Genomic DNA, 27,959 nt, shown 5'->3' with positions numbered 1-27,959 from the left:
AAAGCATACTTGAATGAAACCAAAAAAAGTTTTGTTTTATTTTGGTTTTTTATAGAAGAAAAAAAAAACTTTCGGAAAATTGGATGGCAGGTTTTGGCCACACATTATAGATGTCAAAACTAAGGTTAAACAAAAGCAAAATAAAAGTCAATGTATTTATCCCTGCAAAGAAAGCTGTAGAAAATAGTCCAACGCTATTGTATTTCTTCCCATTCCCAGCCAGCCAGTGAAAAGCAATAATCAGTTTTGCTGTACTAAAACTTTTTCATGTTGTTTTTTTCTCTAAGCCGGATTTTGATGACAGGCGGTTAGGTCGACCAAAATCTATGCTGAGATCGTATCGTCAGATGTCCATTATTTCAATGTCCTCCATGAATTCTGACTGCGGTACACCAAACAAGATTCCTGTAGAAAGGTTAGTTATGGGCCAGCTTCCTGGCATGAGTTTTCTGCAAGATACAGATCAGGAGGGAACAGAACATATTACATTAAGAAAACATACCATGATTGAAAAGAGATAGTAAGCATCTAATTTTATTTGGTCTATAATAAAAACTATTACAAAAGTGAATGCTGCTTTTAAAAATAGCAGTGGTGGGCTGACAGCATTGAAGATTGAAACTGCATTGAGGATTTATTCACCATGCACATATTCATATAAATAATATTTGGGATGATTCTGAAAGACTTCCAAATATTGATGTCACTTTCTTGGATTACCTTTCTGCATAGTTTAACCTGATATGTAACTTTTAGTTGTTCACTAAGTTTATAGCATCATCCAGGAAAATCCCTTTTTATGAACAGTTTCGAAGCTATTCCCTAGCCAATAATCACTGAATAAATAAAATGTAGAATGTCTAGATTTAAAAAATGCTTTCTATTTTTTGGGGGGTGGGACTTCCTTTTGGCCTTCTGATAAGCCTCTGCCAAGTAGCCTGAGATCCTGTGACATTTTGGGAGTGGCTAATAGAGTAGGTACACCCCACTTCTTCCCTGTGTAGGTAACACCCCACTTCTTCCCTGTGTGTACTTGGTTCCCTCTTTTTCCATCCTGTTTGGTTTTATTTTAATTGAATTTTAGATTTAAGATCCTTATTTATTGTTATATTATTTTATAGCGGCAGCCCCTGACCTTTTGGGTGCCAGGCACTGGTTCTGTGAAGTGTGTTGTTTTTTTTTCCCCCATGGATGAAAAGAGACATGATTTTGCACTCTGTCTGGATCCTGCACATGCACAGATGGGGCTTTGCTCACTTGTGGGGCCTTGATCCTGGCTGGCTGCAGCCTGGTACCAGTCTGAGGCCCAGGGCTTGGGGACCTCTGTTTTATAGTACATTGTAGTCAATGTCTATCTATCTAGCATCAAAATCAGCGGCATACAGCTTTGATTAAATCAGTCAATCAATATTAATTTTCCTTTGATTTCTTATTTATTCCATTCCAAGCCTATTATAAACATGTTCTCAAATGAACTCTTAGGTCACTCACCTCCTTTGGTTGTCAATTCCTGTTTTCATTTCTTTCCTGACTAAGCAATGAATGCCAGCACTAAAAAGAAAAGACTTGGTAGTTGTAATGTTTTCCCTAACTAGTTTTCAGCTGCTAGGACTTCTAATTCCTGCTTTCCCTCTGGAACTGCCTGATGTCATTAGATTTGCCATATTGCAAAGAGCCTCTGCAAGGGAACAGCAGTACTGTGGGCAGATTAATTAAGTTAATTAATTTGTTTCCATTTACATCGGCAGCTTTGAACTTGAAGTCATGTCACCCAAGGCAACCGAATCTGTGTCAGAAGAAAATGGGCGTCTCATAAGCAGCCAGCCTGAAGTGAAAATGAGGAAAGGCCGGAAGAGAGAAAAGAGAAGCAGTGTCATACTCCCAGACAAAAAATCTTCTGACCTTCCTGATATGAAATGTGTAAGTTCTTGTTAACAGGGTAATTTTAGTATCTCTCATATTAGGCACATTTTAACCAATCTGTGGCCTTTAAAGACAAAATCTTGTATTCTTTCAAGATATAACAGCCAATTTGGTCAGGTGATAAACTAACATGTTGCGGAATCTGGTCTGTAGTTGACATTCTCTGGGTTAATCTGCTGCCTGATACAAGGGCAAATTGCTGGGTGGGAGATTGCTTAAGCAATCTGGAAGAGAGCAGCTGGCTGAACATCTATGGCCTCCAGTTCCAGTTGAGGTTCCTTCAAGATAAATATATGTTCACTTTGTTAAAGAAACAAAATTTCTTGTCAGGAAACCACCACTTTGCAAACGATGCCATCAACAGAGCAAAAAGATACCTCACTGGCATCTTTTTGGGGCCATTTATCATCTGAGCACTTTGATCACGCTAATTTATCATCAGTCTGAATTTATGTAACTTGTACTACAACATTTTATGACAAACCAAAGGGGGGAATGGCTTCTGAGTATTAAAAATGCAATGTCATTAAAGGGGGGAAAAAACCCCACATCAGTTCCGTAAAGAAGTTTCATCCAATTTTGTTTGCTGCCAAAAAGTAGAACTACATGAAGATCAGTTAGATCATAAATCATTTAGAAGAATTGTAACAAAATATGCATTATATTTGGACATAAGCTTTTGATCAGAAACCATTACCCCATCTATTTTTTAAGCCCGGAAGTAAATTGAGTCTCTTTGTGATTTCTCAAAACATAAAAGGAAAGCATTCATATTTTATACTATTCTAAATGCTAGGATTAGAATTTAGGGTTGTCGTTTTTAATTATGGAGGCCTAAATTGTTAATAATCAGTATGTGCTGTCCTGAAGATTTTGAAAGGAATTAAACATGAGCCTCTATGCCACTTCTTAACTAATTAAGGAAATTTAGAATTGAAAAAAATTAGAAAAACCAACTCTCTGGTATCAAAAACATAGCAAGTATATTTATGCATACATCTTCCATAACCACCACCCACACTTTTCACTTATTGTCACAATGAAAGAAGACTACTATATTTCATTTTAGAATCTGTACTGTTTTTTAAAAAAAACATAAACCTAGTTACCTACTCACAGTCTGGCTAAATGTACGTAGGGCAGGAGTGTCAAACTCACTGCTCAGGAGCGTCATGGCATCGTCATGTGATGTATTGTGACTTTTTTCCCCTTTACTAAATGGGGCATGGGCGTGGCCAATGCATGATACATCTGGACCATGGACTGAGAGTTTGACACTCCTGACATAGGGCAATCCATAACAAATACATCTAAAATTCTCCCCCTCTCTATGTCTATCTGTGTGTGTGTGTGTGTGTGTGTGTGTGTGTGTGTGTGTGCATGTGAGTTTGTGTGTGTATGTGTGTGTTTGACAGAGAGAGAAGCAGCAGTTTGCAATAATCAAAGAAATCTTATTTGTTAAATTTATTTGCTGCCTAATAACATTAAAAAGGTATGTTTGTAAACTGTAAACTGCCAGTTTTTAATATGATCATATCTCATAATATTCAAGTGGAAAGACTGAATTCATTCTGAAATGCTTTCGTACCATGATCTTATCCATGTCTATTTTTTAAAAAAATCATTTCATAGTTTTTACACCTAGCCACGCCTAATGTAGAAATAGACCCTGATCTAATAAAGTATTTTAAAATGCTAGAGTTAATTAGTGGTGGGGAGATAGGGGAGTGGGACGGGGGAGGGGCATAGGCATTCTGGCTACCTTCATGAAGATATTTTGGACGTCAGTTTCCATGATCTTGAAAAATGCAGCTAGTGGCAGCTAGTGTGATAATTAGTGCAAAATAGCTAGACAACTCAAATTATCTCTATCTAGTATAGATTATATTTTCTTTCCTTTTTTAACTCTGTAACTTTGAGCAAGTTTTATTAGTTTTTTAAAAAGATGAACAGAAGCTCCAAACTGATCATGCTGGTAGGGCACAATTCAAATTCTATTCACTTTTAACAGAATAATTCCAGTTGAATTTAAGGTCCAAAATGGCATCTTTAGGTCAATAACTGACAGTACATATTAAAAAGTAACCCATTAAAACCAATTTACTTTCTTGAGTTTTACACATTGGCTTTTTGTTGTTGTTGTTATGGCTGTGCAGCTGTCAAGAAAATATGAATTTATGAGTGATACCAACCTTTCTGAACATCTGGATGTCCCTCAGAAAACATCTGTTCTTCTCAAGCAAATGAGTTTTGCCAGCCGTTCTATGCCAACCATACCAGGTAAGTTAATTAAGAAAGTGAAAGCTCTGCAGTTTTACACTATCATTAATTTTTAAAAAACGATAAAACCCACCCCTGTTCATTTAAAAATAACAACAATGCTGTTATGTTATGTAATTTTTCCAGAAATTAAATAATACATGAGCAGTTTCAGCATCTTTTGAATCTGGACTATATATTTTCATGAAGGCAAAACCTACATTGCCTAGTATTCAAATATTTTAAAATCCTTCTTGTCATTGAGTATAGGTTTTTTGGGGGGGTGGGGGTAGGAAGAACATCATTTATCTTGGGAAAAGTTCTTTCTGTTTCATGTACATAAACTCATGTTAATACTGCTGAACAATATATAGATAGTCCTCAACTTATAACAGTTCTTTTAGTGACCATTCAAAGTTTCTATGTACACAGTATGTACTTTGTACTATGTACAAAGATTTGCCACTTTATTCATGCAAGTATTTTTCTTCCATCACATAGGCATTTAAAACAGACAGGGAAATAAAATGTAATGTGCTTGTGATAAAAGCGACTATTTAATATAGTGTTGGGAAAAAATGAAAAGTAGACAATGATATTTGTCATAACTGATAAATGTCAAAATTCATCTAGATACTTGTACATCACAATTCAGCGATTGTTTTTATTATTTGTATGAGTGATTCCAGCAATTCCCTCCTAAGATTTCATTATCCATGTCTCAAATAAATGGTTCATCTTACTGATGAACCATGGTCTGATAGACCGGGAGAAATTCTTTTTCTGTTTCTAAACCCTAGATAATGAGAGTTCCTTTGGAATAAATTCTTCCATGAAATAATGACTGATTAGCTATCTGGATTTTTGATTGTGTATATGAAATAGGACTTAACAATAGCACTTAAACTTATATACCACTTCACAGTGCTTTATAGCCCTCTCTAAGTAGTTTATTTTCCCCAGAAATCTGGGTTCTCATTTTACCCACTTCAGAAGAAGGGAAGGCTGAGTCAACCTTGAGCTGATGAGACTCAAACTGCCAAACTGCTGCAGCCCGCAAGTCAGCAGAAGTAGCCTGCAATACTGCATTCTAACCACTGAGCCACCATGGCTATAGGAAACAGCTCCTATATCTGCATGTAGCTTCAAAGAAGCCTAATTGAAAAAACATTTTTCTGCAAGGGCAGAAATAGGAACTGTTTCTATATGATGGTGCAGAAATGAAACACGGAAGTCTTATTTTACATAACATAAAATGATAGCAAAGATAATGGCTGCATCAGTGGAAATGGATGTTCGCTTTCTAATGCTCAAGGAGTTGGGGGCAGCAGAATGATGAAATGTATCTTATATATTCCCACAGGATGGCTCTAACTTTATATATTAAATATATTATTTTTGTCACTACTTAAAGATGGCAGGGGCAATGCTAAAGTAGGAGAACATTTCTCAGTCTTCTGTGAGGGATATCTTTGAAGGATATTCGATCATGTGAATATTCACATAGATCAGTACAGTCTAGTCAGATTAAACCATTTCTGTGGAAAATTAATCTTTAGCCTTATTTGCAACACACATACACATACATACTACCTGAGAGGGAGAGGGAGACACTGATGATGTAAATCTATATTATGTCTATATAATATCTCTATGTCTGTCTGTCTGTCTGTCTGTCCGTCCGTCCGTCCGTCCATCCATCTATCTATCCATCTATCTAATTTTTGTAATTTACTGATATGGATTGCATTTTACAACTTTATTTTGACTATGTACACTGCACCGTTCTAAAGCTTTAACCCTATCCATATGCTGTCCAACACTGGAAGAAACAAATGTGTCACAGAGAATGAGTCAGACAAACATTCCACCCATCTTGCAAACAGAAAAGAAAACTCTAAAAAAGAAGAAAACGCTCTTCAAAACAATAGTAAGTGTCAGTGTTTCTGTTCACATTGTAAGCATTCAAACTTACTTACGTTGGTAAGCAACCTGCACATTTCATGTTTGCCTACAGTATTGCATCTACTTAAAATTATAAAAATTAGCTCACCCAAAATATAAGTTGACTTATAATTTATGATTACAGACTTATGATTTAGACTTATGACTACAGTTGACCCCAAAATGTTGCTAAGCAAGACAGTTGTTAAATAAATTTTGCTCCCTTTTATGACCTTTCTTGCGACAGTGAGCACTGCGGTTGTTAAGTTTATCTGGGTTCCCTTTACTTTGCTTGTCAGAAGTTCGAAAAAGGTGATCACATGACCCCAGAACACTGTAACTGTCATAAACATGAGTCAGTTGCCAAGCATTTGAATTTTGATCACGTAACCATGGGGATGCTGCAATGGTCATAAGTGTGAAAACGGTCATAAGTCACTTTTTTCAGTAACTTCAAACAGCCACAAAAATGAACCATTGTAAATCGAGGACTTTCTGTAATCCCTGACTTTGGAATTTTTTTGTTGTGTTTAATTATTTTGTTTTCTATTAGCAAGCAATGGGTTTACAGGAATGTTTAGTACAAAATATGCTTCTTAGTCCATGCCATCTGATCAAAATTCTGGATGTTTTTTGGCTATAGAGTGTCACATTATATTTGAATAGACTGTGCTTCAGTTCTTTGTTTTCATAGATGATGACTGCATTATCATTTTAAAGCACTCCCAATAGATCATTGCAATTATTATATCAATGATATAATACGATAACAAGCACCGTTAGCTTACTGATTGGCACTGTTGGGACGTTTATTAATGCCATCATATTAACTTAACCAAAGATGTTTCAGGACATTTTGACACCTAATGTATCTCTCAGCAGATTGATTTGTTAAAAACATATAGATTGAACATTAACTTCAAAAAATATTTTTAGGTTAATTCTCCAGAGACAGAATTTCAGTGCATCAACGTTGCATTTTGATTCCTCAAGGGTTAATTCAAAAATAAATTGCACCTAATTTAATGAAAATATATGCTAGTTTGAATTTTTTCCATTGTATAGTATAAGGAATAAATTAGTCCCAGCAGGAAATTGGAAGGCAAAGCTATTTCTCACTTCTCCTTTGTCAATCTTACAGACAATTTTAGACCAAGCTGTGGTGGAAATGTTGTCCTGAATATATAGGATTGTTCTGTTCATTCTAGAATCCAGAACCTGGGATTATTTTTGAAATTGCCAAGTATAGCCCTGTCACAGAGCCAAATAATAGTTTTTTCAGGTGATGTGTAGCATGCATATCCTATCTGCTTCTCTGGTTCGATTTACGTTTTCCGATCTATTCCTCAGAAATGTGAACCAAAGCACCTCTTTGTTTTCTTTCTAAATTTGCATTTTGCGTATGTTGTTTTATATGTAGCTTCCATTGGTGTTGCAGTAATAAATATTTTTAGGAAGGTCATCTAATTTTGCATTGGGGAAACTCTTCTGTTCGGGCTGTGCTGGGGAAATAAATATTACTGCTCCTCTCTCCAGCTGCTGCATTCCAAGTAAGAGTCCTGATAACTAATTAGAAGGAATAAATTACTTAACTGTATCTATTAATTACTTACAACTTCCTGTTTCCAAATCCAGTAGAGAGAGGGCATGCTGTGGGTTCAATTATATAGGGAGCTACATTTGGCAGTGGGCCTTCTCGGTTGCCACGTCTGCATTGCGGAATATCCTTCTCTCTGAGGTTAAGCTGGCACCAACACTCCTAATTTTCTGAAGGTCCCTTAAGACCTGATTGTACTTCTAGCCTGAGGATGCCAGAAATCAGGCACATTGGTGATGTGGCTCGGTTATTAAAATCCCTTCACCCATTACTTCTTTTTAGCTGTGTTTTACAGTTTGAACGTTTTTAATAAAAGCAAGACGTTTGTCAAAATAAGTTTTGCCCCATTTTATGACCTATCTTGCCACAGTTGTTAAGTGAATCATTGCAGCTGCTAAGTTAGTCACATGGGTGTTAAGTGAACCTGGCTTCCCCATTGACTTTGCTTGACAGAAGATCGCAAAAAGTGATCACACAACCCCAGGACATCATAAATATGAGTCAGTTGTCAAGGATCTGAATTTTGATCAAGTGACTAAGGAATGCTGCAATGGTCATAAGTGTGAAAAACGTTCATAAGTCACTTTTTTTCCAGTGACATTGTAACTTTGAATGCCCACTAAATGAACTAAGTTGAGAACTACCTGTAGCTTGCATGAAAAGGATGAACAAATCCCTCTTCTTAAATCACCTCTTTCCCTAACAGGAAGAATTAAACTTTAAACACATCAGTCACCTAATTAGGCATGTATAATTTGAGTTCATTCAGGCTTTTTACAATAATGTAGCTCTTTCAAGAAAAGAAGCCATTGAAACCGCTGATTGCTTTAAACCCAATGGGATTTACTCTGACATTTGTTCAACTACCTTGAGGAAATTAGCAGGGTAACCAAAAGAGTCGCTTAGCTTCCTATTCCTGGTGGGATATCAGAGGATTTCAGGTGCATCTGTGAGGCAACTTTCACCAGGTCTCTAAAATGATCAGTGTTCTTATTTTATCCAAGAAAAGCCTCTTCTCTAGACTTTGGTGGATTTTTCTGCTAACTATGCTTGCTCTGCTCTTGCAAAGGAGACTTAAAAGGTATCTTTCCAAGTCTGTAATTTCTTTATTGCTTTCCAAATTCTATCTGAACATAGAACATACTGTAGAACAAAAATCAAGAAAACAGTTGGTCCAATAAAGAGAGAAGATGGCAAGGAAGTAACAGACAACAGAGAGAAAGCAGAACTGCTTCACTCATTCTTTGCCTCGGTCTTCACGCAAAAAGAAACTATAGCTAAATCTACCCAAAACATAACTGTAAAAGACAGACCAGAAATAAAAGTTAAAATAAGCAAAACAAAAAAAAATAGTAAGAGAACACCTGTCTGATCTGGATGGACACAAATCACCAGGGCCTGATGGATTACATCCCAGAGTTTTAAAGGACCTGGCAGAGGTCATCTCAGAACCACCGCACCATATCTTTCAAAAATCCTGGAGCACCGGAGAACTACCAGAGGACTGGAAAAGAGCTGATGTGGTTCCCATCTTCAAAAAAAAAAAAAAAAAAACAGACCCAGGAAACTATAGACCAGTCAGCCTAACATCAATGCACGAGAAGATACTGGAAAAGATAATTAAAAAACAGATCTGCCAACATCTAGAAACAAGTAAAGTAATAACTAGCAATCAGCACAGGTTTGTTAAGAACAGATCATGCCAAACCATTCTTATTTCATTCTTCAACATAGTGACTAAATTAGTAGACCAGCAAAATACTGTAGACATAAAATATTTAGATTTCAGCAAGGCATTCAACAAAGTAGACCACAATCTACTTCTTAGTAAGCTAGAAAAAGGTGGAATAGATAGCACCACCACTACAACTGGCTGACAAACTATACTCAACAAGTACTCCTTATAGGTCTAAGTCTACATGGAGGGAAGTAAGCAGTGAGGTGCCACAAGATTCTGTCTTAAGCCCAGTACTCTTCAATATCTTCATTAATGACTTAGATGAAGGAATAGAAGGGGAACTTACCAAATTTGCAGATGATACTAAGCTGGCAGGAATAGCTAACACTCAAAAAGATAGGCTCAAGATCAAGACTAGACAAGAACGCTGGGCTGTATCTAACAAAATAAAATTCAATATAGAGAAAAGTAAAGTCCTACACGTAGGCAAGAAAAACCAAAAGTACACATATAGACTGGGTGAAACCAGGCTCAATAGCAGTAACTGTGAGAGGGATCTCGGAGTCTTAGTGGACAACCAGCTAAATTTGAGCCAGCAGTGTGCAGCAGGAGCCCCAAAAGGTAATGCAATCCTAAATTGCATTAACAGAGGGATAGGATCGAGATCAAGGGAGGTACTAATACCACTCTATAAAGCCTTAGTAAGACCACCCTAGAGTACTGCATTCAGTTTTGGTCACCACACTATAAAAAAGATGTTGAGACTCTAGAAAAAGTACAAAAGAGCAACCAGGGTGATTAGGGGACTGGAGACTAAAACATATGAAGAACGGTTACATGAACTGGGCTTGGCTAGTCTAGTGAAGAGAAGGACCAGGGGAGACATGATAGCAGTCTTCCAATATCTGAGGGGCTGCCACAGGGAGAAAGGGGGTCAAGCTATTTTCTAAAGCGCCTGTCGGCCAGACAAGGAATAATGGATGGAAACTGAACAAGGAGAGATTTAAGCTGGAAGTAAGGTGACAGTGAGAACAATCAACCAATGGAAGAGCTTTCCCTCAGAAGTTGTGGGAGCATCATCACTTGAGACTTTCAAGAAGAGATTGGACTGCCATTTGTGCCAAATGGTGTAGGGTTTCCCATTTGGATGGAGGGGTCCCTTCCAACTCTGATTATTTGTTATCTGTTTAACATAGAATCATGGAGCTGGAAGGGACCTCAGAGATCTTCTGGTCTAATGACCATCTCAAAGCAGGAGACCTTATACCATCCCAGTCAAATGGTTGTCTAGTCTGTTTTCGAAAACATCAATTGATGGAGCATCCACAGCTGACACCGAAGCTTCTTCATTGATTAATTGTTCTTACTGTCAGAAAATTTATCTTTACCTATTGGTTGGATCTCTCATTAACCACCCATGACTTTCTGTTCTGCCCTCTCGAGTTTTGGAGAATAAATCAATCCCCTCTTCTCTGTCACAGCCTTTCAAGTACTGGAAGACAGTTATCATGTCTTCCCCTAATCCTTTTCTTCCAAAAGCCAGCTATTGTGAGAAGGGTGAGAATTTTTTCCTCTCATATAATGTTCTTACATCCCAGTAAGTTATGGCAATCATGAACTGATTGCTTACAATAAGGTCACAATGAAATCCAGATGTTAATATGGGATCTTTTCTTTTCTTCTATATAGTACAAGTCCAAGCAACCTGAAGATGGAAGGTGTACGAGTGAACGGCAACCTGATGTCTCAGAGCTGTGAATAAATTCCACTGTTTGAAAGAATACTTATAGGCAATTTTTTTAAAAAAAAAGATTCGAAATTGGAAATGAAGGTTGTCTCACAACGTTGATAATGTATATAAAATCATTTGTACTGTCAAGACTTAATGCTGTTACACTCCTAAATGCTTGACTTTGGTGATAGGCAAGATCTGTTAATCTGTGGACCAGTTCTTAATCTCAATACTCTGGGAATCAATAATGTGAAATGGTCATTGGAGAAAGCATTGATCTTTCACTGTGCATAGAAAATAATGTAACCCAAATAATACAATCCTGGACTTGATGTTTACAATTCTTTTGCCTTATATTTGCACTTAGTATTGTATATACGGGTATATATGCATTTATGGTCATAATCTCTATTGCATATAATCTATTGATACCACCTATTCCAATCCTTGTACATCAACATTATAAACTGGATCTTGGTTGATTCCTCCGGACTGAAAAATCATTAATGAGGTTTTAAGATTTGCTAAAATCAAAATTTTATGCAATCAACATCTTACTTGATTCCATAGGACTCATCATTATGCATTTATCTCCCATTGCTGAAATATCTCTTATGACTTCTGTCTACTATATTTTATTGCTTGTTCCTGGATGGGGGGGGGCAATGATGGCTTAATGATATATTTGTTTCATATTAAGAAGCAGACTGACTTTCTTGCTTAAGCGGTTCTTTTCCAAAATTGATCATGCCAGTCTTCTCTGACATTGTACTATCATTAATTATTGAGTTGTAATAGATAAATTTGCCCACAGGTTGATAATGTGGTGGGCATTTTTTGTAATATTTTAGTACCGCAGTATGTTTTTAAAATATTCTGTCATAAGCTGTATCATCTTTCTTTTAGGAAGTCATTTCAAGAAATATATCTTTATAATGCCAACATTATGTCAAAATATTCATTAGTTTCTGTAATTTCTAGATAAAGCACATGGTACAACTGCTTTGATCTAATAAACATATGATCAAAGGGACTTCTTTTTTAAAAAAAATGTTCAACTTCTTGCCTCAAGGTGTAACTGAAAGGTACTTTGAAATTGCTACAAGAACGGGGACGTGGTATTAACTTACTCTTAATAATAGATATTCTGATGTAGTAGAATTTTAAAATAGGGGAGCCCAGCATCGCTTACTATTTTTTCCCTTATTTGAAATATTTGTTAGCATGAAAAGCAATCCAGCCTGAATTATGAGGCAGATGTGGTTGGATTTTTCTTTGGAGTCTGCAATCACTATCTCTATAAGACATAGAATATTGGAAAATATAAATGAACCAGTTCAAGTTCTCCTTTTGGATTTATTTCCATGTCTTGTAGTCCTCGATTGAAGACCTCAATTGTTCTAAAGCCAAAATTTGGGGCAAAGTTTCCAAGGTTTAGCAATTTAATCTTGTAGACACAGCATTCTAGTTCTCAACTTATGGCCACAACTGAACTCAAAATTTCTGTTGCTAAGTGAAACACTTATTAAGTGAATTTGGCCCCATTTTTCAACCTTTCTTGCCACAGTTAAGTGAATCACTGTAGTTGTTAATTTAGTAACATAGTTGTTAAGTGAACCTGGTTTCCCCATTGACCTTGCTTGTCAGAAGGTTACAAAAGGTGATTGTATGATCTTGGGACACAACAAGGGTCATAAATATGAGTTAGTTGTCAAGCATCTGAATTTTGATCACATGACCATAAGGATGCTGTAATGGTTATAAGTGTGAAAAACAGTCATAAGTCACTTTTTTTCAGTGCCATTGTAACTTTGAACCATCACTAAATAAACTGTTGTAAATGGAGGATGATCTGTACAAGCTTTCTCAGCATTTAATCCCAAAATTTGGAACTCCAGAAGTCAGAAGTTCCAAGATACAGGACTCCAGATCTGGAACTAGATCTGTCTAACTCTGTGTTATTAATTTATTTATCAAAATTTATGAAAATTTATATGAACACCCAGTTCATTTTTAGTGTCTCTGGGCAACTTTATATAAACAATAAAAAACAATAGCCCTACTTCTTCCATCAAGAGGCAAAAACATTTATTTTGGCAAAAATATTACATACATCCCATCAGCAAGAAAACATATTTCTGCAGAAACATTACAAGCACTCTTGTTTTGCTGATAAATTATGTAAGGTGTTCTGTTCTTTACTGATATTCATTTATGTTTTGATTGTGAATTTATAAAAGTACTTTACTCCCCTCATTTAGAATGGACTGTTTCTACTGGTAAATGTTAATAAAATAATACTTATCATCAGGGGTGGGATACGACAGGGTTAACTCCCAGTTCGAGATTTATGAGCTTCCCTGCACACTGTTAGCCACGCACCTGTAAATCGTCATCAGCATGCTGTGTGCAGAGACGCAGCCTTTGAAATAGCCCTCTTTTCCTGCTTTTTTAACTGCAGCTGTGCCTCACGTTGAAAAATCAGGAAATAAAGGTCAGGTAAGAGCCCAAGTGGGCAAGTGGGCAAAAACATCAGCAGACATAGAACCGGTTCTATGTCTGCTGCTCTTCAGAGCTACTGGTTCTACAGAGGTGGACAGAACCGGTCAAAACCCACCCCTACTTACTATAACATTAACTATTGAGTTAAATATTGTCTTTTGATAAAGTCTTCAAGTGCTCACTGCATAGCAATGAAGAGAAATAACTCTACAATGTCTGTTTCTAAATATCACTTTTCCCATTTGCATGATCTCATACTTACTGCTTAGGAACAAAAAATCAAATGCTGTAACACGTACAGTTTTCACACAGGGAGTGAATCATCCTGACACCATCAAGTGTTGAATGAATAAGTTATTATTTTTCTTTTTTCCATCCTCGGATCTGAAGAGTGCTGCTCATTGCTTAATATTAATTCTCTGATATACAGGCTTTCCCTAACATGAAGCTCTTTGTTTAGCATACTTGTTAAAATATTTGTATAGAAACAAGGCATGTCAAGTTGAAAGGAGTTAATTTTATTTTTAATTGAAAATATGTTGTTTGGACTCCCTTTCTTTTGTCTGTTGCTTGGAAATAGTTGATAATGACTCTTGCTTGAAAATAGTAATATTGTATGTGACTCTGCATACTTAACTTTTAACAGAAATGTGAAAAATCTATTTGATATTCCTTTTTTAAAAAACAAAAAGCAAACATAAAATAACTCTTATTTCACTAGACATTTGAGAACTCAGGTAAGTATAACTTGTGCATCAGTAAAACTGAGGCTATCAAATCAACATATAGCAGTGGCACTTAGACTTAGTTACCATTTTATAGTGTTTTACCTCTCTAAGTGGTTTACAGAGTCAGCATATTGCTCCCAACAATCTGGGTCCTCATTTTATCAATCTCGGAAGGATGGAAGAAGAGTCAACATTGACCCTGATAAAACCGAACTTCCAAATTGCAGTCAGCTGGCAGTCAGCAGAAGTAGCCTGCAATACTGCATTCTAACCAATTGGGTAAACTATTATTGTATAGTGGCTTATTAATGGTGTAATTCTGTTCAGTTTATTGAAAAGTAGTTCTCTCTGTATTAAGGATCTACAGTCTCTCATTCATGGATAAAGGAGGATAGGAATGGATGAAGCTTTTGTATATGTTTTCATACATTGATTTGTTTATTTATTACACTATGTTTTTAATTCTTTTTTTTTCTATTTGAACTTGTGAACTGCCCTCAGTTATTTGGGAGTCAGTGATAATAAACCTCATAAATAAATGCTATAAATGCAAGATTATCCATCAAGCTCAACATTATCTACTATGGTGACTAGCAGAGATTCTTTGGAATTTTAGACCAGGGTTTTCCACATATACTTGATAGTGGTAAGGATTTATTTTCCTTGCGAAGCATATAGGAGTAGAAAGGAAAATTCTTGTCCAATCTTAGAATGTTCTGAAATTTCACTGAACATTCTTCACTACACCTTGAGTGGTCTGGGGCCATAATGCAGTTCCTTACCTTCCAAAGGGGGCCCAAAAGGTTCCCCAGTGGCACGGTAATTCCACTAGAAGAAATGTGGCTAATAGAAGAGAATAGTCATAGATCAAGGTTGAATTACGGGGTCAATTTAGGTAATGAAATATCCTGTAAAACAAACAACTAAGATCAGGGAACATCAAGGATCCCACAGAAATGGGGCTGATTCTATTCTTCCTGATTAGATGCTGCAATGTGTCTTAAAAGAGTTATGATGAGCTGCATCTTTTTCTATAATGTATCGTGGCTTCTGCAGAGCAGTGAAATGTGGAAATTCTAAATACTAAGTTAAATAAAAGAAAACCATGAATAATTCATATGAATGGGACTCAGTAAGAATATATTCTATATGCATTCTGTGTAGACTCTATGTAGACTTTGCGTCTTGGATGTTCACAAATGAACAAGTGTTCTAGAAGTTAACCTATTGTGTCACTATTATGTCTAGATTGCCATACTATTACGCCTAGAATTTGGGAAAAAACAAAAATGGATGATAAGCACTCCTAATTCTGTCCATGTAGTTACGTGGTAGTACTGTATAAACTTAGTTTTCACCTACTGCCTTAGTAGTACTGTATAAACTAGTTGGATGAATGACAATACAAGGAGTGAAAATAAGATGGTCTCCTGATCTCCTGTTTTGTAGTAGAATTTGAAAAAAACTTTGTTAATTGCAATATGCAATAAAACAAAGGTACTGGTGAATTTCTGATCATATGTACCAAACTGTGCATCTTATTTTTAGAAGCTATAATGGAATTTTCAGGATCATTTGTCTGAACAAGATTCAAGCATCCCACACATTCTTAAAGAGAAGATCTGCTGAAGGTCCCCCTTCAAGTGAAGGCGTGGGAGCAGAGCTGCAAAAGTATTTTGTCAACTAATCTTAGAACATGAAATGTCCCTAACTTCTCAGCTTTTAGGAGAAGCTATAAGAACTGGCTGTCCTGCAGAGCAATGAGTATTAATGGTTTGAGAACTTGTCATAGGTAAGTAAGTAGGTTTATATTAAAATTAACTCAGTCATATAGATAGAAAAGGTTCAATTCGTTTTGTCAACTTTTTATCAACTGATTAGTCAGTTCCAGATTCTTAAGTTGGTTCTTGAAAGTCATTGCCGGAATTTATGACTTGGTGTGAAGCTGGGTGAACAAGACACATCTGTTTCCAGAGCCTTCATTCCAGCATCTCAGTTCAATATAGTTTGAACTACTATGTATCAAAGTTAGTATTCCGGTGCTACCCCAAATCTACAGAATCCTGGTTTGTTAAATGTTCATGCATTGAATATGTTTTAATTTGAATTGAGAAGTATGTAGTATAAAAGTTTCTACACCAAAAAAATCTACAAAGGAAGTAAACGTTCTTGTTGTTAATGTTTTTCTCCAAGAAACGTGGGGAAAGAACACCTCAGCAACAATAAAGTTACTAAAATAGTCTTGTGGATCCAAGTACATTATTTTATTGCAGCTGAATCTTATCTAGAGAAATATTTCTAGAGAGACCTCATGCTGAAAAGTAATTTATCACTGCAGATCACAATTCAGGCAACTATGGAAATGAACATTTAATATTCATTCCTAATAATGTAAAGTTGAGCTTAGTGACTTTTGTCACATCTTTGTGGTTTTCTTCACAATATAGTTCTATATATTATAGCATTTTTCAGTCTAATCTATAATTCTGGTATTTCTGGAGGGAGCCCCATCCAAAATTAACCACTGTAACCCGGTTTAATTTCAAAAGTCAACCAGATATAGGGTATTGGTTAAATATTTCAGATTAAGTTCCTGTGACAACCCTCCAGGAAGATTAAATTGCAAACATTCATCTCATTCCTTTACTATATTACTAGTGAATCTAAGAAAATCTCTTTTGGGAAGCATGGCACTAAAGTCTTAAGTTTTCCTTCTAAGTAAGTACAGAGTATGTATTCATTTTTTAAATAATGCTTTTAATTGTTTGGTGTAATTAAAATTAACACTTTTTTGGCAGTAAATTCTCTAATGATTTATGTCTGAATATGAGCCAGCATTACAAAAGAATATTTTTTCCACATTTCACCTCCATATATATTTAGACATGGGTTGCGTATGTCCTTCTTGCAAAGGAAAAGAAAATAAGTTCTGATGTAACTTTCATAGCAGCTATAATTTTCATATCTAATGTGGCTTCTTCAGGTTCATCACGTTTTATCTTTGCACACAAGGGAATGATTCGGATGAATAATGGGGTTGTTCTCCTTGATTAATTAAAATTAAATTAACCTTGATTAATTTAAATTAACCTTGATTAATGGGGTTGGGCTTCCCTCTCGGGCAGAGGAGGCTTTGTTGTACCAGTAGTAGGGAGTTGTTTTTAAAAGAATTGGCTTTGCCTTCGAAGGCAAAGGGAAGGCGGCGACAGGAGAGCCTGAAGCCGAGTTGCAGGGAGGAGCCCTGGCTGGCTGCGTGTGGCTGCGCCAAACACTGCGGTGTTGCTCTAAACGCCATGGCAGCACAGGGAGAAGGGAAAGCAACAGTGGCGGAAGGTCTCCCACCAACACCAAGGTCAACATCCAAGCCGTGGTTGCCCACCCGCCCGAGGATGCAACTGGGGGGAATTAAGTCACCCCTGAGGAGACGGCCTAGCCATTTTTTCAGGGGTCAAAAATAAAAATAAAAATAAGGCCTGGCCTTATTTTGTGAGAAACACGGTAAAAAGGGTTACATACCTTTTTAGAACATAGAATAGAAAAGAAAGTATTGAAGAAAGTCACAAAATATAAAGGCCTGAAACAGAAGTGGAGCAACTATGACAAAAGAAAACAACAATAGTATCAATAGAAATAAATAGGCACCTTGGGTGCAATTCCAAAACATCTGGACTACCACACTCTTGGCACTCACCAACTATCAATTGCAAAGGCAGCTTTACCTGGGACAGCTTGCATCCCATAATATTTTTAACACCATGAAACATCAACAGCTGCCTATTCCAGATTCTGGGAACGGACTCAATTAATGGACCAAAATCCAGTCTAACTATTGGCCGATGGTGCAATGAACCATAATGATAATCCAACACTAGATGGTACTGTCAGAGTGTTCTGTATCTTCTGCTGCCATCTCATGATGAGTTGGTGTTTTTGCACTCAGATATAGTAGCTCTGAAGATTGCATACAGTATACTGTGCTTGCAAAGGTTTGGGTAGCAATCTATATCATCCCTGAATATAAGAACGTCTTTTTCCCATGTACTTCCAGTAGTGTTCACAAGAGGGAGCTATTTATCTATAATATTCAAAATTGAATCAGTCAAGTAACTGAACCTTCTAGGTCAGCAAGTTAATGCTAAGGAGAGTTTTTTTTGTTTATTTGTATATTAAGCACTTTAGAAATGCATTGGCAATTTTAGGCATTTAAAATACAGATTCAAAGAGCCCTACCTTTTAATGGCATTTCTGTAACATTCAGCCTAAAAGAATCTCTTCAGCTGAAAATTTGCATCGACTTTTGGGGAATAAGTTTCATTGTACCTGAAGTAACTGCTGAAGAAACCTACATAGGCTTCTTGCCGTCTAGGAAAAGTGAATGTTTTTGATTGGAACAATGTTTATCAGATAATATTTCTAGACATTTATCAACCTAAAGCATGTTGTTTCCACACGCTAAGCAATAACATGTGTTCAAAATATTATTGTCAATGTTGCACGATACCAGGAAACAAAGAAAACCAAACTGCATTTGTGGTTAAGTGCGATTTAACAGTTAACATTCGTTCTTCCTAAGTTTCAAGGGCTTGCCCTGAGGTTAAGAAGTGTGCTTCATTTATCAAACAAAAGGGAGACCATTAAGCCGAAGTGATAACTTGGTGTAGCCATGGAGAGTCAAAGTCTCATAACGTTGAATGAAATAAAAAGTTCTTTATAAAGATAAGCATTTTGACATCTGTGGAATACCACACATAATAAAAAGTGTTCAGTTATGGAGGCAGGTTTCAGCATGCATATAGGGGGTGGGGAAGCTAAAGTGTAAGGAACACTTTGATGGACACTTCAGTACCTCTTGAATGTCCATGTTGAAATCATTATAGTATTACCATTTTAATACAAATCCATACAGGAGATTTCCTTGTCAGTTTTAAAACAGGTTTGATTTTGATTTTTTTTGTAAGAAGTCTTTTTTACCTTATGGCCTTACATCAGCTTTCTCAAATTGAACTTCTCTAGATTTAAACCTATGGCAACTTTAAATATTTACAGCCGATATGATCATCATGCGGCCCCAAAGAATCTTGGATGAGACTGTAGGGAGAATACGGCTCTTGCTTCTCCATTTCCATTGCCTAATTCCCTGTTTTGGTGCCAACAGAATGCACAGAAGACACCTTGGCTGCATATCTTAAATTTGATAATAGCAACCAAGGTTTAGAAACTATTGATTTATAACTACATTTGATTGAATTTTTATTTATTTCAAAATGTGCTTTTAAAAAAATATTTAAGTATTGGAAAGAATTTGAGAACTATCATTCTGTTCATGCAGCTGCACAGATTAATTTGTTGGCCTAATGCTCCCTGAACAAATTTATATTAATTCTGAATGTCCAAAGAACCACCGTTGGATTGTTCTTGAAAGTAAATACAAATTGGAGTTAAATTGTCTAATTAACTAGAAACCTGAAAAGTATTTTTTCAAAGGGTTTTTAGTATTGATATCCACCTTCCTAATAGAGTCTTCCCTGTATTAAGGTCCATGTACCCCTTCCTCCACAAGCTATTATTTACTAGGGAGACTGAAATTTGAGATAAACTAATGCCTTTTCTCATGTCAGTTCCATATAGCTTATGAAGTGAAATAATCTTTCCATGTTACAGCATCTATTGTAGTGGCAGAGAGCTTTTTGACTGGCTTTCCTATTTTCTGATTACTACATCCGTTTTCCATGGTAATTGTGGATCATGGGATCTATTGCCCCAAACCACGATGGTTGTGCTTCAGTTAAGAAAGTCTGCCTTCAGATCTAACATTCTTCAAGCCTAACCATTATTTTGCAAAGAAACAAATAATATTGCCATTCTAAGCAAGGACTTAGAGTTGCTTACATCTTTGATTAAAAGAAATCCGTTAAATCTTCTTACAATTGCTGATCTTATATTGAAATATTGTTGATTTAACCTGTCACAGTCCTTTCTGGATAGATTCTTTTAATCCAGACTATGCAGACTGAAATCCAAAATGGGATTGGAATGGAATAAATAAATATGGATCAAGATATCAATTATATAAGAACCAATTAAAATGTAATTAAATACATTGAAAAACATTGAATAGTTCCTCTTTTGATCTCATGGAAATTTTTGTTTTATAGTGGGACAGATTGGAAAGGACTGTATTTTAAGTGGCACTGTTTCACCAGTTATAAGCTGAAGGAAGTTCACAGGTGTAGCCCTCACATCTAGAGAAAGTTACCTGTGATGGAAAAGCAGCACTTCCCTCATTAGGAAGAATCCTTTGTGATGTAATTTCCTGAATTCCAGTGTACTCCATAATTTTTTTTTTTTATTAAACATCCACTCATAATTAGTTTGTGTGCTAAGCATAATTTTCTGTGAAACAAGGATTCTTTTACAACTGAATGAAAAACTGCTGGTGACCTTCTACCGCTGCACCATAGAGAGTATTTTAACTTACTGCACCTCTGTATGGTTTGTTAATTGCACAGTAGCAGATAGGAAAGCACTCCAGGGGGTTAACGTCATTGCCCAGAAGATCATGGGTTGCCCTCTCCCCTCCTTGGAAAAGCTTTATAAGCTCCCGCTGCCTTAAGAATGTTCAAAACATTCTTAAAGATCCATCTCATCCTGGGCTCACACACCCTTTTCTTTTGAACTATTACCATCTGGCAGACAGTACAGGATAATAACAAGGACAAATAGGCTGAAAAACAGCTTCTATCCCAGAGAAGTAACTATATTGAATCCTACTGTATAGTGTAATGCTAATGCAGTATCAGGGATTTTCAATTCAATTGTACAGAACGTGAAGGACGTGTGTTTTTGTTTTATTTTTATAGTTTTCTTATATATGATGTACGCTTAAGATGGCATTTAATTTCATTGTACGAGGTGCAATGACAATAAAGTAAACTAACTGCATGTGTTGTCTCTTTCCTACATTAATGGAGATTGTTATATTTAAGACTCTCACATTATTCCTCAGATTAAAACATGAACTTGAGTTAAAAAAATCTGAGCAGGTTTGATGGGAAAGCTATCCATTTTTCTCAATGATATATTACTCTAGCATGTCCTGTCCTGTCAATCTTGCCATTACTGTGGTATCTCTGTGCCGCTTGTATTTTTTTTTTAAAGTGATCGTCATTTTTATCACCTTGTTTTAGCTAAATAACTTTTCAGATACATCTGGGCAATGCAATATATCTTCATACATGTTTCTGCATATAGATATCCTTGGAAGAAGCTAAAAAAATACTACCGGGACGATAAATGTGGCAATTTGTATTAGCTTCTTTTAAAGGTATGTCGATTGAAGAATTTGGAACAATACTGTAGGTAGAAAAGAAAGATGTGATGACTACTATTGAAAGATTTATATTGTGGTGGAGCCTCTGAGACATATTTATGTAAATTTGATCTTTGGGTTATTGTATAAATTGTAAATCTCCCCTAATGAAGGGATTACCCTGACAGATTTTTTTAAAAAAATAATAAGCAACAGCATTTTTTTTTTCCTTTCAAGATTGTCAAAGAATATTTTTACTGGGGTATTCATTTATTTATCTTATGTTTTTATGAGCCCTCAAATGCATAGTTTTACCAGACTAGGGAAAAACTTATAGGGAGGCCGAAACTCAGAAGGAGCACTTATCACAGCAATAAATAAAAAGGAAAAAGCTTCACCTGCTGAATTGGTGTGTGTTGCACAGTGGCTGGCAACTCTGAATCTCAGTACCTTTCTTAGACACATTTAGTAAAAATCTTTTGGCGAGTTTCTTGACATTCTGTAGTGGGGAATGTAATGACATTAAAATGGAAAGCTTAACATGGGGCTTAATGTGTTTAAAACAAACAAAGAATGTCCCATTTTCTACTATGAGTGTGATATAGCCCAGCCCCCTTTGCTATATTTCCTGACTCCCTCTCCTCTTGTTAAGCTTGGCCCCCATCTCTTCCTGAATATGTAATCAATTCTAGCATCCCTTTTCTTAAGTGCCGAAAAAGTTTAGAAAAAGGTAATAGAAAGGCATCGGATATGCTATGCATTATGCAAGACATATGCAGAATTATAATATAGCAGCTGAATTTTTTTAGCAATAACTTAGAACTTTAAACAACACATAAAATTACACATTCTGTGGACACCTTTGGGTATATTTTGCTCCTCTAAGTTCTCTGTTCGTGTAGAGAGCTTGTCTTTTTCCTTCTATGTTTTGTAGCTTTCCTTATCATTTATATCTTCATGTTGAAAAGCTTTTGAGACATTTCTGGGAGTCATGTATCTGATGAAGACGTAGGCAGTGTGCCCATTAAAAGGAAGCAACTGTAAATATGCATTAGTCTGATTTGACATTGTTTTTTAAAAGTACTTGACATGGCTTTGTTCGTTTAATCCCAAAGTATAAACTTCAAGATTCGGTCATTTCCTCTGACTGCAATGACCAAGCCAAAATGACAAAAAAAAAAAAATTAACAAAAAAGTGAACTGCAATCTTGTGCACTGTCACCAGGTAAGAAATTTCCTTGAACACTGTGAGAGGTTTTTTTGTTTTTGTTTTTCTGAGCAAATACCCCATCAGATTTGTTATGTCACTGAACAGCTTCCAAGCAAGTAATACACTTATTCCCTAGTTAATGCACAGATAATAGCTTCAATAGTGTAAAATTTGAGGATTCCTCAACTGAGAAATAGTAATTTAAAAAAAAAAAAAAGTTTCTCATCTGCCTTTGCAACTCTAAAGTTTGGGGAAAAAAATTAAGTTCCTAAACTGCCTTTGTCTTTACTTCTGTGGCTGAACTGAATTTGAAGAACAGGATCATCAGTTTTACCTGTAAGTAATTTTCAGTTTTCTTCCTATCAATCATACTAGTGGAAAATTCCTCCATTCATTTAAAAAAGATAAACAGTTGTAACTTTCGAATTTGGTTAATGTGACATCTATTACTGGCTTGAGCTGTCAGCATTCCAAAAAAGGGATATCACCCTGATCTCCAGCCTATCAGGATGCACGAGGCTGAGTCTTAGAAAGTAAACCTAAACATTTACAGGTGTATAAGTACTGGAGCTAGCACAGATGATGCACCTGTCTCAGGGAAAGGACTAACACAGGTGTGTTGGAACTTGGGCTACTGCCAGAGCTAGATTATGAGCTCATTTGATCCACAGATACACTCACCTCCACGCTGCAGCCCACAATTTCCAAGCATCGGCCAGGAACCACCTGAAATGAACATCTACTATGAAAATTTCTTCCACCCACAGAACATTCCTAGTCCACAGCGGCCCACCAACTTTGAAACAGGGGACTATTCTGCTGCACCCAATCCTTACTTGTGGTTAAACGGACCTTCCATTAATTCTCCACCTTACCTGCCAGGATCCAACGGCAGTCCATATATCCCACAGTCCTATGGAATGCAAAGGCAGCTCTTGCCCAACATGCATGGCTTGACAGGGAATGAAATGGGCTGGCTCCCTATGCCTTCTCAAGAGGAGCTGATGAAGCTGGTCAGACCACCTTATTCCTACTCTGCCCTGATTGCCATGGCCATCCATGGGGCACCAGACAAGAGGCTGACACTCAGTCAGATCTACCAGTATGTGGCAGACAACTTTCCCTTTTACAATAAAAGCAAGGCTGGTTGGCAGAATTCCATTCGTCACAACCTGTCCCTCAACGACTGCTTCAAGAAGGTGCCCCGGGATGAAGATGACCCAGGTAAGAAGTTTTCTTAATACTCACTTTCCTGTTCAGTTTACCATGGTTCTAGCCAGAGGATCTTTTGAGCCAGGCTCTGATTCTGTCTCACTCACAGTAAATACAGGCAGGGTCTCTACAAGAGGCTTTCAGTGTCTTTGAACTCATCTAATCATAATTGTGCCACAATAACATGGATGGGCTTTAGATCAGCACAGAAAAGGCCAGTTGATGGTAAAAGACAGCATAGTGGGTCATTGGGGCATAATGGCTTGCGACTACCTAAACTGCAGGGGGGCTTCCTCCTTTACCAAATTCACATGACTTGACAGTCACAAATATAATTCCCTAAGCCACACTTTGCCAGCATTTGATTCTATGCCTTTAACAATTCAGTGATAAGAAGAAGTTGGCAATTGATCATTCTGTGCTCTGAGAAGCATTGCCTATTGAGTAAAGACACTGGAGCATTTTTCCTGTGCTCAATTGGCTCTTTCCTTGGCTGTGAAATGAACTGGTTCTTCCTTATAGTTTTTTGGTGGATAAAACAATTGCTGGGAGACACTTCTAAATATCCTCCCTCATTCATACCTGTTGTCTTGCTCAAGGTCAAATTCTGCTTTGTTTCAATAAATTCTCTTGATGCTAATTAGGGATCTATCAAGTATTTTGTTGGAGAGGTAAGGATTTTTGTGTGTCTGTTAAGCACAATGTGTTAAAAGTTCAGTTTTACCTCAAGGCAACCTGGACAGGGCCTGGACAGAGTTATTTGAATACAAGCAGCTCTCCCTCCCTCCTTCCCTTCCTTTTTTTTTTTAAAGGGTGTTGCCCAATCTGCTGCTTTTTCTGAATCCAAGCCAAACTAAGCATTGAGAACCTGCTCTTTGTTGGCTTCAGTTATATTTAAGTTTTCTTGCTCTTGTTCTAACAGGGAAAGGCAATTATTGGACTCTGGATCCCAACTGTGAGAAGATGTTTGACAATGGAAATTTTCGGCGAAAAAGGAAGAAGAAAACTGATTGTAGTGCCAGCACAGTGACTTTGGCTTCTGAAAAATCAGAGGACAGTGCCTTAAGTGGCAGTCCCAAGGCTCCAGAACACCAAGATATTTTGGAAAACTCGTCGGGAACCGAGAGTTCACCTGAAAAGAGGTCTCCTCCACCACCATCCACTACTCCCTGCCTCAACAACTTTCTCTCCAGCATGACAGCTTACATGAATGGGTCCAATTCAGTGAACCGCTCGGTGCCTCTGGGACTTGGCACTGATGCTGGGGACAAAATGGGACAGAATATGGTAGGCTTCAACACATACACGCCTCTTCCCAGTCATGGGGGTGGTGAATGGTCCAATTCCATGTCCTCTGGTCATCTTGGCTATAGCAGTTCAGTACTTAACCAGTTCAACACCAGTTTCTACAACAGTTTATCTGTCAATAATACTCTGTATGCAAGAGAGGGAACTGAAGTGTAAACAAATGGAGGCCTTGTGACAGGAGGAGTATTGTGCAAGAAGTCAGAAACAGAAACTATGTCAGGGAAAGGACCTCATGTGAGCTATCCTCTTCCCCATTTTTCTTAGACAGACCAAAGTTGCTCTGTTAACACGTTTCCAGGCAGTGATGTTCACAGAAATCAGTGGCTTCAAATCATACAAAGACTTCTACTCATAAAAAATTGTAAAGAAGAACATATCCTTTTCACTTGCACATTAGTCAATCAGAAATAATTGGTTTCAGACTTTTTGACATTAAAGCAGAACAGAGCGATCGCTTCAGACATAAATCTACTTTTGGAAAATCCACCCTCTTTTTGCTTTCTCTGTATTCCATTTGAATACAAGAATACCATAAAGTAAAGCACAGTAATATTCACTAATTGGGTTGAATTAGTTGGGCTTTCTTCTTATCTGAAAACACGACATGATCCAGCTGATATTGTACGCTTAATATCTCACTTATTGGATTGGAGAAAGCTTATGCATCTCTCCCCCTAAAAAAACACTTGCATTTTATTTTGCTACTGAAATCTACTATTTTATCAGTGTAAAGTGATAGGCAAAGAAGAAAACAAAGTGATGGAAGTGTTATTAAATAAGAATATATACATAAATAAAAACTTGACTTTTTATCATCCTTTTTTTTTTACAGATATCATGTAAAATAACTGGAAAACTCAATTTAATTTTCAGTCAGGTGAATTTAGCCATAAGTGTCCTAATCACCAACAGCAATTGTATGTGATACATACAATGTTAGATGGTAGTTGAACAAAGTGCAGAGTTTCAGCATGGCACAAGCCCAAACTTCTAAAAACAAGATTTAGTTTGGGTTTGATGTAGGTAGAATGCTATTGTTGTAAAGTATGAAAACCTCTCCTGGAAGATATAAAAGATAAGACACCACACTTCTAAACATATGTACACACATATTTTATCAACACCTGACAACTCATGAGGAAATTGCTATTAATTCTGCGTTTTTCTTTTATAAGCTCTAATATATCTTATGTGCTTGTACTTAAAAACCTATGCTCAATTTATACACACTTTCCTTATGTAATGTTGGTCAAAGTTAGGGTGTGAAGTCATGTTTCTATCAAGGGCTAAAATTGGTTGGTGCAAATCTGTTGCAGGCTGCCCTTTTATTTGCCACAGCAAGAGTCAAAACTATTTGGGTTTACTCCTCTGACTTTTTAATGCCTTCTTATGCTCTCCTTCTTCCTCCCATTCAAGATGTCTCCATAGATTTTTTTTTGTTCATCTCAGTGTTTGATTCTGAAGCCTTAGAAAAAGCCTTATTGGGTTGAGAGACATTACACACCCCTGTCAAAAATGTGTAGCAGTTGCATATGACAATCCTAGTGAGGCTTCAGTGGTGCTTACACTTGATCCAATAAAAGTCCAAAGGAGTATAAATACCCTCAGGCGAATGGAGCAAAAATAAAATCACTGCTCGTGGAGATTTTTTATTCGGTCTATTTTTGATTCTGATGTCATTATTGGGGGGGAATGCAAGGGAGGCTTTTCTAATAAAATTTTTGTCTACCAGTGTGTGTGTGTGTATGTGTGTGTGTGTGTGTGCTGAGCTGGAAGCATACCATGGGTGCCAAACCAAATAAGATAAAAATGGATGATGGTGACATTCTTTTGACAACTGTTCCTTCTTATGATGCTTTAAACTTGCAATTTTCTCCTGGGTCAAACCAGTATAACGTATTATCATTTGACAGAATGAACAATGCAATGTCTGTCTGCATGCCTGATCTTTTGACTTCAATCCCTCTGAGCAACACACATGAATAACAAAAGAACACTTGAAGCAATGGGACAAAAAAAATGCCATCTGTGGCTGCTCCTGTCTTTCCGTGTGCTCTTCTTTGATTGCAAATATCCTTGGAGGCTGGATGTTAAATGAGGGACAAATTATCTGATATATTAAAGTCAAAAGAAACCTGGGCTGCACTTGTCTGATCTGCAATGCAACAATATTAAGTAGGTGCATGGCTCTTGTCAATGAAATCAATAGGATTCAGTGATTTTATTCCCAATTCCTCTTTTAAAGCAAAGGATGTCAGAAGGAAATGCAATGGCTGTGTTTCTAATATGTGACTATATTGTACCATAAATTGATTCTTGCCAAAATTGCCTATGCTACGAAAAGCAGAGATTTACTGTAGTTCTATTTGGGGGGGTAGGATAAGGGAAATGGGGGAGAACTACAACCACATACAGTTGATGGTTCGGGGCTCTATAAAATCTCTATTTAAAACTTTGCTACTGTAAAGGAATTCTGCCACAGATTAATAGAGACCAACTCGGGAGAAGGGATTCTATCCCACTTTCATCCCCAATACCTCTTGCCTGACATCATGCT

At 36.8% G+C, this 27,959-nt stretch overlaps 2 protein-coding genes and 1 long non-coding RNA gene across 3 annotated transcripts in view; 2 read left to right on the top strand and 1 right to left on the bottom strand.

The window, feature by feature from the left end:
* DOCK2 (dedicator of cytokinesis 2) overlaps positions 1-12,978 on the top strand; it is a 316,322-nt gene extending 303,344 nt beyond the window's left edge. Inside the window, exons 48-52 of the mRNA XM_087924559.1 lie at positions 288-415; positions 1,749-1,920; positions 4,080-4,203; positions 5,976-6,112; positions 11,091-12,978. Of these exons, the coding sequence (XP_087780685.1) occupies positions 288-415; positions 1,749-1,920; positions 4,080-4,203; positions 5,976-6,112; positions 11,091-11,159 (630 nt within the window). The 3' untranslated portion in view covers positions 11,160-12,978. The remainder of the gene's footprint in view (positions 1-287; positions 416-1,748; positions 1,921-4,079; positions 4,204-5,975; positions 6,113-11,090) is intronic.
* LOC148126961 (uncharacterized) lies at positions 10-23,895 on the bottom strand. The gene is made up of 4 exons (XR_015741765.1): positions 23,758-23,895; positions 23,564-23,608; positions 1,492-1,551; positions 10-449 (listed from the first exon to the last, which is right to left on the bottom strand). It is a non-coding gene; the product is annotated as an uncharacterized LOC148126961 (long non-coding RNA).
* FOXI1 (forkhead box I1) lies at positions 23,469-27,045 on the top strand. Its single transcript, XM_026696345.2, has 2 exons — positions 23,469-24,106; positions 25,017-27,045. Exons 1-2 carry the CDS (start codon positions 23,533-23,535, stop codon positions 25,556-25,558), a joined length of 1,116 nt encoding a protein of 371 aa, XP_026552130.1. The 5' UTR covers positions 23,469-23,532; the 3' UTR covers positions 25,559-27,045.
* Positions 27,046-27,959: the final 914 nt, after the last annotated feature.

Source organism: Pseudonaja textilis, chromosome 2 (genome assembly GCF_049901715.1).
Source record: "Pseudonaja textilis isolate UNSWEBS1 chromosome 2, rPseTex1.2, whole genome shotgun sequence".
NCBI classification, from domain to species: domain Eukaryota; kingdom Metazoa; phylum Chordata; class Lepidosauria; order Squamata; family Elapidae; genus Pseudonaja; species Pseudonaja textilis.
This window is presented reverse-complemented; position numbering and strand designations above follow the sequence as displayed.

Excerpts from the sequence above, each read along its gene's own strand:
- FOXI1 (XM_026696345.2), top strand. The coding sequence starts at position 23,533 with ATGAGCTCATTTGATCCACAGATACACTCACCTCCACGCTGCAGCCCA. Across the intron at positions 24,107-25,016 it reads CCGGGATGAAGATGACCCAG|GGAAAGGCAATTATTGGACT; the intron begins GTAAGAAGTTTT and ends TTGTTCTAACAG.